A 12,856-nucleotide genomic window follows, 5' to 3' on the forward strand; every position below is an offset into this window, starting at 1 on the left:
TGTAATCTTCAGTTCAAGCGGCAGGCGCATCGCGCGTGCGTGTTATACTAGTTTATAATAATCCATTTAACCATTTTAGATTGAAATTTCGGTTTCGCTACACACACAACGTTGTATGCATCGAGAGGGGATCCAACGGCAAAAAGATCCCCTCTCTGCATTGGGATAGGGGTGGACAGAAATGGACCCCGCCCCTCGATGATGTCAATAAGTAATTATAAATATTTGTTTTTCGGTCCGCGAGTTATAACCCCAAAGGTGTCACTATCCATCAATAAAAAACCCATCAAAACAAAAGTAACACAAAAACCCCATCAAAATAAAAGTAACACAAAAACCCCAAAGAATTTTGATAAAACCAATTTTGAAATTTGGGATTTTTCTATCACCTTTTTAAAAGTTTGGGGGTTTTTGTTTCAATTTTGTTTAAGATGGAGTTTTAATTGATCTCAACATTTGAATAGGGTTTTTGTACCACAAGTTTGGTCACCTTGGATTTTTATGACTAGTTCTGTTTGTTTTTTAAGGTCAAAAATCTAGTTCCTTTGGCTAGAAGAAATTCACAAAGATAAATGTAACACGATGGGAAAAGAATAATTTAATTCGATATAAGTGTCTACTTTGACTTTGGTCAATGAGAATTAAAAAGTTCAGTCTTTCGGCTAGCAAGAATAAATTTGTCGTATATCAAGATGCAAAACTTCAAAAGCATCGTGCTTTCATTTTAGAAATTTACACGTGCTAATAGTTAAATAGTTCAATAATTTGTTTATAAAATCTCTAAATCACTGTAGTTAAACCTATGAAATCCATGTATTACGATTTTAGCAAGAAGAAATTTTCCTTATATTAGGATACAAAACCTCAAAAGTATCGTGCTTAATTTCTTTTTAAAAATTTACACGTGCATGTTGGTAGTTAAATGGTTCATTTATTTGTAAAATCTCGAAATAATCGTAGTTCAACTTATGAAATCTATGAATTAAAATTTCAAAACTGTAACAGTTCCATATTAATTTGCATGACAATTACGTGCACATTCATTCGCTCTTTTTTGCAGATGTTCTTGCTTTCTCTTTATATGTAGCTTATCTCCTTCAGGGCGGATTTTTTGATGAAAAAAGATCGCCCCTTTCTATATCATATTTTGGTTTCGAAGTCTCCTAAGAATTGATGGAGAACATAAATTTCCCAACTCATTCTGAGTTTGATGTTCTTGGTCTCTTCTATTTTCATTCTTAAAGCCTTTGCCTCAGGCGTGGTTTTGAACCGCCTACTTTGGATCTACAAAGACGTGGTCTTGAGCCGTCACCTTTCGAAATAATTTGGGTAGATCGGACACTTTAAGGGGATCTCATATACATATTTCAAATCCAAAACATGTAAGATTTATGCAAACTAATCTCTTCCTTTTGTTTAATTAGATAATAATTCACAACAAGTACCATTTTGTGTCGAGTAATTTTGTGTCAGTTTATTGACACCAACACAAAATAATGTTGAACTTCACATTTGTTTCATACATAAATATGTTAAAAGTTTTGAATATACAAAGATAACTCAAATATATCTTGAATTTTCTTCCTTGTGGATGCCAAAAGATCAACATATTATAATGTGTAGGTATGTATATCTTTTGCACCGTTTCAAGTATTTTTTAAGAAGTTTTTTGTGTAATCAAATAACAGATATTCCCTTCGTCCCACAAAAAAGTGTTTTTTTTAATGATAATAAATGGCCCCTTTTCATTTTTCATTCTAAACATGTCTTACTAACAACTAGTTTTGTTAAAATGTTCTCAAAAAAATATAAAATATTTGGTAGTGTCTTCACACAAAAAAAAATTTTGAAAATATAGCATCTATAAATATCCAACTTTTAATTTGTGTGATATGTTAATCCGAAGTTTTCACACAAAATGATAAATATAAGAGAAAAATACTAAAAATTTAATCCTTCCTCGTTTTTTTCCTTCAAATTTTTGCAAATACCAAAATGCTCACTTTTTTGTCGGAGGAAGGAATACAATTATTTCCACAAAACCTTCTAGTAGAATCTTTGTTCATGCTGAATATGATAACCAAAGAACACCAAGCAACACTCTTCAATGATTCAAATACTTCAACTTTTGATATTTTATTCCAAAACTTCAAGGTCGGAAATATTTGTTTGTTAAGAATAAATATCTTATCTGATGGTTAAATAAATCTATAAGAGTTAATGTGGGATCCTGATTAAAGAATGAAATAAATCATCAATAACTACTTTATCTTTGGAACTTTGAAAACTACAGTCCTCTTGGTTATCAAATATCAATCTCTCTTATAATAGCATGCCAAACCTCATCTTTTTATAAATTTACGTAATGCTAATAATTAGTGGTTTATTCGTTTGCAAATTCTCGATATGGTTGCACTAACAAATTTCGACATGTTGCGCCCTTGTATCTATGTCAGGATCATTTCAAAATCACAAACTGCCACACTTTCATTTTCAGATTTCTACTTACGATTTAAAACTATATGCTAGGATCATTTGAAAAATCTCAAATTTATCGCACTTCTATTGACATAATTCTACGTATTGCATTCTTAAAACTGTGATAGGATGGTCACAGATTAATTTGTACGCCAATTATGTGTATCGCTTCGTTCTTTATCCCAGAAGTATTTTTTTTTAACATAAACATACTCCCTCCTCCATCCATGTTGTGTAAGCATAGTTCTGTTCCTCTCGTGTTTAAGAAAACATTAATATGCAATTATGAATATCAATATATATAGTAAGTAAGTGTGAAAAAATACTGCTTTGAATATTAAAATATGCTTATTTAGACAGAAAAAATAGCTTAAAAAGACAATCAATATCGATTTATTAAATAAAAATAAAGTTGAATTGATGGTAAATCATGGCAATATTCCTTCTTTCTTGAGAACATCAACCACCGGAAAATTGATTTTGAAAGTACGCCGAGTAACACTTTCCCATCGTAGGCATCTCTCGATGGATTAGAATAGGTATATCTCTCGACTTCATTGACTACTTTCTCTCTGTAACTTCTATGCAACACAATATCATGATATGTATCACTATAATCTTCTTCCACCTTAATGGATTAACATCGTCGTTTAATGTGAGATTATGGTGTTGCATAAAATGGAACCTAACATCAAAATGTTTACGTATATTAGTATTAAACCCGAAAAAGCACTTTCATCCCCATATTATTATTATAAATTAATAATTTACTTAATATTGATGTGTACAAGTTGTATTTGCGATCATATTTGGATCACTTACTTTAACAAAAAAACGTTGATGAAAAGGATATCATTCATTGTTGTAACCCAAGGGTCAAGACATTTTTTTTTAATATTTTTGCCATCTACCACCATTAAAAATTATAACAAAGAAATTTTAAGACGTAGGTTGCAACAAATGGTGCTGTCATTTTTGTAAAATTAATTTTTTGTATCATCTTTCAAATGATAGTTCCCCAGATGATAATTTAGAAATGAAGTAAAATATGACTGAGTCAAACTGGATGAAAAAAACTATTTATTATTTTTAGTGGATGTGTGAGAGAATTTCACGAATTTTCGTTGTTAGTTGAGCTTAGGATTTTTATTTCTGCGGTAGTTTTGTCAAAAAAAAAATTCATCTTCAAAACTAATCTCAATGTTCATTTATTGTAACTTACTATTTTATTTCTTCTCTGATTTAAGTATTTTTTTATTTTATTTTTTGTTTTGGTAAACTCATATACTGGGACGTATTAGTATTCAAAGAAAGAGTTATCCTCGTCTCGATCAACCGGCAATAAATTTTACTTTTTTATTTGTTTATTTTATGTTTGTTGTATCGTCATGATTGTCGAGAAACCAATAAAAAATCATATTTTCCAACGATACATAACATTACTACAATATGCATGACATGGCTAGTTAAATGTACCCTAAAAGGATAAATTCAATATAACGACTTTAAAATGCCCATATCGATAAAACATTTTAATATCGCGTAATGTTAGTTGGCACTTGCATTTGTGCGAGTTACAAATTACTTCGACTCAAAATGAAATTAGAATCATAACATACATTAAAAAGCAACAAAGAAATTTCGGTTGGATTAAAAGTGATTTTGTAATTTTCGTGTTATGGTTGGCTTGATGACACCGATTCTGTTCGTACAAACATGTAAACATTTTTGTATATATAAGTATTCTTTTTTTATCCCTCTCGGAAACAATAATATATATGTATATATAAGGTTATATTTAGTGGAAGTAAATTCCATAGATTATCCAGTGTTTATTGAAATAACGATTTTTGCTTGATTTGATTATAAATTTATTTTCTTGGAATTGTTGGTCTATTTAAAAATAACGTAGTTTAAAGTATGTTTTGACTTTTTTTTTTAAAGGCAAAGTAATCTTGCTCAGAACTGGTCCAAAAAGGACCAAATCTAAGCAAGAGGTGGATGAAGGCTAGAGGGTTTTTTTTTTGAGAGATAAAATGAGAGAGAACAAGAAGAATAAGTATGTTTTGACTTGAAAAGTGTTTTATTATATTTCCCATAATAAAGATTCCATGAAATACATTTTCCATAAAAAAAGCTGAATCTTATTATTGGGGCTTAGAAAGTCAAGTTTTTTTGGGGGCTTTCTAGGGTCATCAAATATCAATTGGGACACCCCTCATAATATATTTACATAAAGACTAATATGACCCCATATGATTTTAGATAATAAAACGTGATTAACATTATTAATCATGATTAGCAAATAAATTAAGACTAATTCATCTCTTTAAGTGAAGTGATGAAACTGAAAATCAAAACAAAAGAATATCAGAGGGAAGAGAAGAAGAAGAAGAAGAGAAAAAAAAATTGGAGAAATTTTTTGCAAATGAGTGATTCAAGCAAAACTTTTGATGTAGGTGACCCTTCATCTTCAAAATATGATAACATATTATTACCCATCAACAACGATCAATTCTTTGCTGATTTTTCATAAAATCATGAAATTTTTTCTCTAACTCAAAATAACCCTTATGAACATTACTATGATTTCGAAGGACCAACCCAAGAAGAAGAAGAAATCGAAGAAACCAATGCTCAAGATTATCAAGTATACCTCTATTCTAGCTCCAATTTCAGTTCTTAAGCTCAGAGTGGCTAGAAGTTTCAATTTTTTCCTTCCGAAAACCCTAGTTTTCCAGCCGCCAGGTACAATCACGGCTGGGAAAAAATGAACTCCTGGCCTTTATTATGTTATACAGCTCACAGTTCATGAACTCCCAGCCGTTATGAAATCTTACGGATGGGACGATGAAAAGTTCTTGGCCGTAATTAGTCAATTACGGCCAGCTTTTTTTTACGTGCATGGGAAGCATTTAATGTTATCGGCGGCGGTTAAGTTTCCTGGACGAAAGTAATAAATGCTATTCAACGCTGACGGCGCCGGCTGGGTTACCCAACCGTTTATAGTTTTACGGCTGGATTTCTAAGCCGTAATCAGACTCATCCAAAAACAGGGAAATAAAGGGCCAATAACTCATATCCGTAAACTTTTTACAGATGGGATCATGGGCGGTCGACCCAGCCATTTAATTCTTGACGGCTAGAATATCCCTAGTCGACCCAGACGTAAATAATATTACGGCTCTAACGTTACCTTTCCACCTAGCCGTTTAGTTACTGACGGCTAGGTATTCAATATCGACCCAGCCGTTTCTGTGTATTTTTTTTAACAAATGATGTGACATATTTAATTTTGTTATAGATTGTACCGTACATTCCGGTAGAAGATCAAGAGGTGGTTATGAAAAACCAAGAGGTGGTTATAGAAGACCAACCGCCACCGGTGCAAGTTTCCGAGGACACAAGTGCTCACTATGCAAACAACTTTGAGTGGAAACATAAGAAAGATGCAAAGAAGTGGGCTCAAGAACAAGGGCTGAAAAAGATGTGCATCATAGTCCAGAATAAACAAGTTACTCCCACTAGCTTTCAAATGGTTTGCGAGTGTAGTGAAAAGTATGAGAGACATTGGAAGAAGGGTAGTGAGTATAAGCCAAAAACAACGAGGAAGAGGGGACGTTATAATACGAAGAAGTGCGGATGTCCTTTTAAGCTTAAATTTAAATTTAACGACGACAAGAAAGTGTGGTATATGGAAAAAGTAGTCTCGGGTTATCATACTCATCCTATTCCGAAGAGTTTGATCAACCATCCTTATTCGGCAAGGCTCAACACTTTAGAAAAAGAGTTAGTACGCGTGTTGAGTAAAAGACGTACAAGACCAATTGATATTCTTAGTGGCGTGAAGGTGTTAAACCCCTCAAACTCATCCTCACTGGCAACTATCTATAACGAAAGAGAAAAATTTAGAATTGAGTTATGGCAAGATAGGGTGCTTATGCAACAATTATTATTTTTGTTTGAGGAAGCAAAGTACTCTACCGCCCACGACACGAATGACGAAGGTGAAGTGGAATATCTTTTCATCGCGAATCCAGAATGTGTAGAGTTGACAAGATACTTCCATCAAATTATCTTTATGGATTGCACGTATAAAACGAACAAGTACAACATGCCGATATTGGACTTTATTGGGCAAACATCTACCAAGTCGACATCTACCGTTACGTTTTGTTTCTTGAAAGACGAGTCGAAGGAAAGTTATGAATGGGCATTGCAAAAGGTCCAGCTATTGTATCAAGAAGGTTATACTCCTGAGTGTTGATTACGGATAAGGAGAAATCATTGATGTGGGATATACCACGTGTTTCTCCCGACGCGCGTCACCATATTTGCACGTTTCATATATGGAACAATGTGCAAACTAATTGCAAGAGGGTTACTTGGCCAGCAAGGAAGACCGAAATGGAGAGGATCAAAAAACTACCCGAGGAGAAACAACAAGAAGCGAAAGATAAGTTTAAGATCGATGATGAGATAACAGGGGTGAAATGGGTAGATTTTCAACGTGATTGGGAACAACTAATATGGTCGCTCACGCAAGATGTTTTTTTCGCAAGGGAGCGTTTTGTATTGGAAAAATGGGAAACTACCCGGATGTTATTGAATATTTGAAGAAGGAGTTATTGGATCCCCACAAAGAGAAGTTTGTAAGTGCATGGGTAAACCGTTATAGACATTATGACAATCAAGCCACAAGTACGGTGGATTCGTCTCACTATCGGTTCAAAAGCAAGTTAAATGGTTGTGATGGTGGATTTGTTGTTGTTTTTGAAGCCATGGTTGAATATTTCAAGCGTGATCTTGATAGAATTAAAGGGGAATTTGAATGGAGCCGATCTATAAGGCTTGTCGATTACATGGAGAACCCTTGACTCCGGGGATTACATTTATGCGTTTCCCAATTGGAAATCCTAAAAATTATGGAGCAAGTGGAGGCTTGGGAGAATAATGATATTCCACCGGGAATTAGATGCATTTGTCTCATCAAGACGGCTTCGGGCCTCCCATGTAAGCATATGGTAGCCAATTACTCCACAAGGATGATTCCGATCGAAGATATAGATCCATTTTGGAAACAACTAACATTCAGCGATCCATTACCCAATCAAGGTCTTGGGGACGTGTTTTGCGACACGGACGCACACAAGGAACTCTTTGACAAGTATGCTTCTTTATTACCGGCGCAAAGGAAACTTTGGTTTTATGAATTGCGGAAATTCAATCGCCCTTTCACTAGAGATGATATTTTTGAACCTTCCAAGGTGAAGGGAAAGGGTAGGCCTTCGAACAAAAAAACGAGGAAAGTTGAAAGGCAAGAAGCTAAGAAAAAGGTTCACGAGGGTCCACAATAGATTCCTTCAATGCATAGAGATCTTTTGGGTTTTGAAAAGTTGAACTAGTTGTACAAGGAAAAAGGCGGACAAAGTCGAACTAGTGGAGTGAAGGTAAAAGGCCCCAAGAAGAAGGTGGTTATTGCATCCCAACAAGGTTCAAAAATAAAGGTTAATGATGGAGTCAAAATTAAAGAACCGGTTGTTCCATCCCAAGAAGGTTCAACAAAGGGAAAGGAAATGGAAAAAGGCGTACCAAGCCGAACTAGTGGAGCGAAGGTAAAAGGCCCCAAGAAGAAGGTGGTTGTAGCATCCCAACAAGGTTCAACAACAAAAGAAGGTAGTAGCGTCCAAAGGAAAGTTGGTAGTGCAATTAGCATGAAGAAATTAGCGAGAAGCCGAGGTAATAATGTCAAAGGAAAAGCACAATTGGTCGAACCATCGCAAACCACCCCACAAGTAGTTTCTCGTGGTGAGAAAGAGATGGTTTATATATACGTAGGATTAGGTATATCACCCCCTATAGATGAGGAAGTTAATTATATCCGACCTACGTACACAATTTACAAAAATTACATGCATTATTTACCACATTTTATTCATGAATATTTCAAGTCCACCGACGATATTGCGGGGGACGGAAATTGTGGTTACCATGTGTTCATAGATCAAATTGGACCCTTTTCAGATGATGCAAGAGATTGGAAGGTATACCAAATTACGTATGTAAGGGGAAAGTGTTTGCTTGAATTACGGTGTTACCCGGATTTCCACAAGCCGGTGATGAGATTCGAAAGAGACGAAACATAGGAGGTGCTAAAAGAGAGGTTCGAAGCATTTGAACGGAGTTTAATAGGCAACGCTAAATTTACAAGTGAATATTGGATGAGAATGCCAATATGTGGCTATCTACTCGCCAACGCATTTCATTGCGTTATTCATTCCATCTCCTAATGCTGATAGTGCTACATACACGCCAACAAGATCAAATTTTACCGATGATGAATCAACAAGGATAGTCACCGTGGGGTTTGTGAGCATGAGCCATTTTATCGGCCTCCAATTGAAAGAAGAATGCCCATTACCTCCATTAAGGAGGGGAGATTGTGGTGAGAATGAAATATCATTGGGTTGGTGTGCTAGGTTTGAAGAAAGATTTGAATTGTGGAAAACATTGCAGTTGTCGAGGGATGCGCCTTGTATACTAATGATTTCCGATGAGGATGACTATTAGACGTCCGACGATGATCACTATGAGTAAATGTGGTGTCAAGGTTAGTGATAATATGATAACAATGTTATTTTCAAGGGTGGTGATCATATGAACCTTTGTATGAATGTGGTGTGAACCTTTGTTTCTTGAATCACTCATTATAAATGAACATTTTAATTTAGTTTTATCATATGTTTAAAAAAACTAATTTTGAATCAATCATTACGTCCAGGTTTTATGCTAACACGACCTAACCGTTTAATAGAAACGGCTGGGAATACCTGACCGTATAATAAACAATGGCTGAAAAACCCCACCGTTTAAAAAGTAACGGCCTGAAAATCCAACCGTGATTACCAATTCACAGAATGACGACTGGGAATTCAACCCGTAATGCCCAATGAACTGGTAATTTAATTTTTTTCGCAGAATTACGGTTGGGGATCCCACCCGTATTTCTGGGCACTGTCAAGTTTACGGCTGATATTGTTGGACGTAAACTAATATACGGCTAGTAATTCTAGCCGTACCATCAATTCACGGTTGGTTATCCCAGCCGTTTTTTACTCTGGATTGTTAGTAAATTGTGTTCTCTGCTAGATAATTAAAACACTAGTATCCATCCATTCAAGGTACGTTAATATCTAATTACTGAAAACAAGCTAAATCCATGCAAATATACTAAAACAAAGTCTTGAATGATAAAAGCTAAGAAGATGAACATACTAAAACAAAGTCTTAAACAAGTACATAAACCACTTATTCACCACGACCAATATTCTTGGGAACATCGTCAGAAGATGATGAAGAAGAACTTTGTGGAGTTTGGGAACCACTCATCCAATCATCCTCGTCGTCATTATATAGATCATCCCTCATTGGATTATGTAACTCCTGGAGCCTGGGAAGCAGTGTTTTTTGTTGGTAGCAATCCAAATATAACACCTCCTCAATGTTACGTTGCAGTCCCCTGGGTATCCACTTAGCTCGCTTAACCATCATCGTAGCAATATCACACATTGGAAGCTCCTAGGCTTCTTTTTCCTTTTTAGGGTTCCTAAAAATGGTGAAAAACAAATCAAAGTTACACAATTACGTTTAGGAACTAACAAAAACTCATTCGTGGTAAATATTATCGGCTGGGATGACTGGGACATCCTAACCGTAAATAAAGTCTCGGCTACAAACAATGTACACGACCTAGCCGTTTACGAGATTGCGGCTGGGAAGTGTGCCCCTACCTAACCGTAATTACTAAATCGGCTAGGAATATGGATGACGGTCAAGAACTACTGGTTACAGTTAGGAAATTTCCAGCCGAAAACACTCAACTATGAAAAAAATCAGCTAACACAGGGATTTTTACGGTTGGGAAAGTCCCATCCGCGTAAACATATAACGGTTGGGATATCAAAATTTCCTAACCGTTTAAGAGGTTGACGACTAGGAGTTCGTGATGTCCCAACCGTTAGGTTGCAATTACGGCCAGGACGATATGATATCCCAACCGTAAACCCTTCAGAAATGAATTTTGAAATACTCTAAAATCATCTATCGAACTTATTTTTTCAATCTAATGATAAAATAACTTGTGGGTTTTTCGATTCTTACCTTGTAGGAGTCATTTGTGGAGGATTTTCAGGTGTTTGAACAGATTGGTTCACCACATAGGGATTTATTGTTTGGGGAGATTGGTTCATCGCATCTCCATTAAAAGGAACATAAATAACTTGCCATGTTTCATAATCAGGGTTCAATCGGCCGGATCTTATCGCTTTTGGTCTTGCTGCCATCTTGAGAATCAATGGAGAATAAAAAGTTTTTATTTTGGTTTTTGAGAGTTTTTGAGAAGACGAAGGAGAATAGAAAAAATGAATGGGAAGAGCGTTAAAATTAAGATTAGGTTTTATTTAGAGGAGAGGGTAAATCAAACTTTTAAGTCACTTGAATCTTCTTCCATCTAGTTTTTGCCTTCCCAAAACATTTAAGCCCAAAATGATCAAAAGACCTCGATAATACAATTCAAAAAAAATTCTTTCTCCATGCCAAAATAACCAACACAGCCTTAAATAAACAATACTACTATAATATAGTATCACTTTTCAACCAATTTTTCAAGAAAAATTATTATCAAAATTAAATTATATTCACCTAGAGACAAGAATTAAGATAACGAAATATTTCTACTACTTTGTAATCCTTCCCAACTGAGATTTCATCCTCCAAAACTTTTAACACCAACTCACCTTGTATTACTACTATCAACTGAATAAGCAGCTTTAGAAAAAATAAATAAATTTAATATTTCTCGACATTAGTATCTTTTCTGTTTGTATATCAACGTGAATAAGAAAAAAACTAAGTATCTTAATATTGCTTAAACAACATTACATATTATGTTGCTCATCCTTTGCATAGACATCTTTAATTGAGACTACAAAATCTTGATGATATGACACTGTCACTAATTTAACTGGTACTACAAAATCTAGAGAGTATCGCACTTTCATTAATTTAATTGGGACAACAAAATCCTGAGAGTATCGCACTTCCATTCCGAGGAAGACCCAGGAAGAAAATCAGCATCGATATTTTGATAGAATAGAGCTGACTCAAGTGGTAAATCATGGCACTACTCCTTGTTTGTTGAGCTTAATCGAGCGTGCAAAAGTGTATCTCGAAAGAATGCCTAATATTTCGACGGATCAAAAGTAAATTGTCTTCATGGCATCCCTCTCTCTCTCTCTCTGCTTGGTCGACCACTCTCTCACTAACTCGCATGAAATACAATTTCATGGAGTGTATCACCATAATCTTCCTCCACCATGATCGCTTAACACCGTGGATCTATGCAAGGTTATGGTGTCACGTAAAATGTAATCTAGACTCAAAATGCTTTTATAAGTTGGAACCGAACTCGAGAAAACACTCTCATCTACACCACCGCTATCATAAATCGATAATAACTCGCTCACTACTGTAAATACAGTAAAACATACATATACCGAAACCTAAACAATTAGCTGACAACCTAAAGCGTTGGTGAAGGTAGGGATTGAGTGTTGCAAGTATTTATAAGGGTTTATGTCCCAACAATCACATTCGGAAAGACCTATGTCAACGAAGAGCTAACAAGAAATGACACCACACTTTGTTGGATACCACGTGGTGAAATTACTTTGTTATATTTTACACAAAATTGGTTAAAAAGACCAAAATCAACAATTCCTGGATGAAATGGACAGATAGATTTTGATACTGTTTAAATGGACAAAAATGTAAAAATAGACAGGATGTAACCAGCTTCATAGTGCCCATTTTCAAATATTTTTTCTTATTTTTAATTTACACGGGATGTATCCCATTTCATCCTTGTTATTTTTTAAATTTAAGTCAGGATGAAATCAGTTTCATCCTTACTATTCTTTTTTTGGTCATTTCACCCAAACTATTTTTTACTCGTCCATTTGAATCGTGATTTAAAAATATTTGGACAAATGATCCATTTTCCGTATATTTTACTTCATCAATGGCGTTTTGTAACCGATCATCAAGTAATTACCTGACATACTTAAAAAGTTTGCACTTTGCACCCTATTTTAAATTTCGTGGGTTCCCTCCTGCAAATTTCAGGATGAGTGACTGTTCACAAATTTCACTCGGCGACCAATTAATCACTCTAGGCGATGTGAAATATATTTGGTATTAGAACTTTGATTGCCTACATGCCTATATGCAAAGAAATATCCCAGAAATGAAATTCTACGAATCAATGGTTGATCCAACGGCTAAGGTGTCTAGATCGGTACCCATCAATGATCCTATCAAG

General features: G+C 35.0%; 1 protein-coding gene across 1 annotated transcript; it reads left to right on the forward strand.

The window, feature by feature from the left end:
• Nucleotides 1-5,821: 5,821 nt before the first annotated feature.
• LOC113334626 lies at nt 5,822-6,745 on the forward strand. The gene has a single exon (XM_026580839.1). It carries the CDS (start codon nt 5,822-5,824, stop codon nt 6,743-6,745), a length of 924 nt encoding a protein of 307 aa, XP_026436624.1.
• Nucleotides 6,746-12,856: the final 6,111 nt, after the last annotated feature.

The sequence above is a fragment of the Papaver somniferum genome, unplaced genomic scaffold (assembly GCF_003573695.1).
Source record: "Papaver somniferum cultivar HN1 unplaced genomic scaffold, ASM357369v1 unplaced-scaffold_137, whole genome shotgun sequence".
Taxonomy (NCBI): Eukaryota; Viridiplantae; Streptophyta; class Magnoliopsida; order Ranunculales; family Papaveraceae; genus Papaver; species Papaver somniferum.

Excerpts from the sequence above, each read along its gene's own strand:
- LOC113334626 (XM_026580839.1), top strand. The coding sequence starts at position 5,822 with ATGAAAAACCAAGAGGTGGTTATAGAAGACCAACCGCCACCGGTGCAA.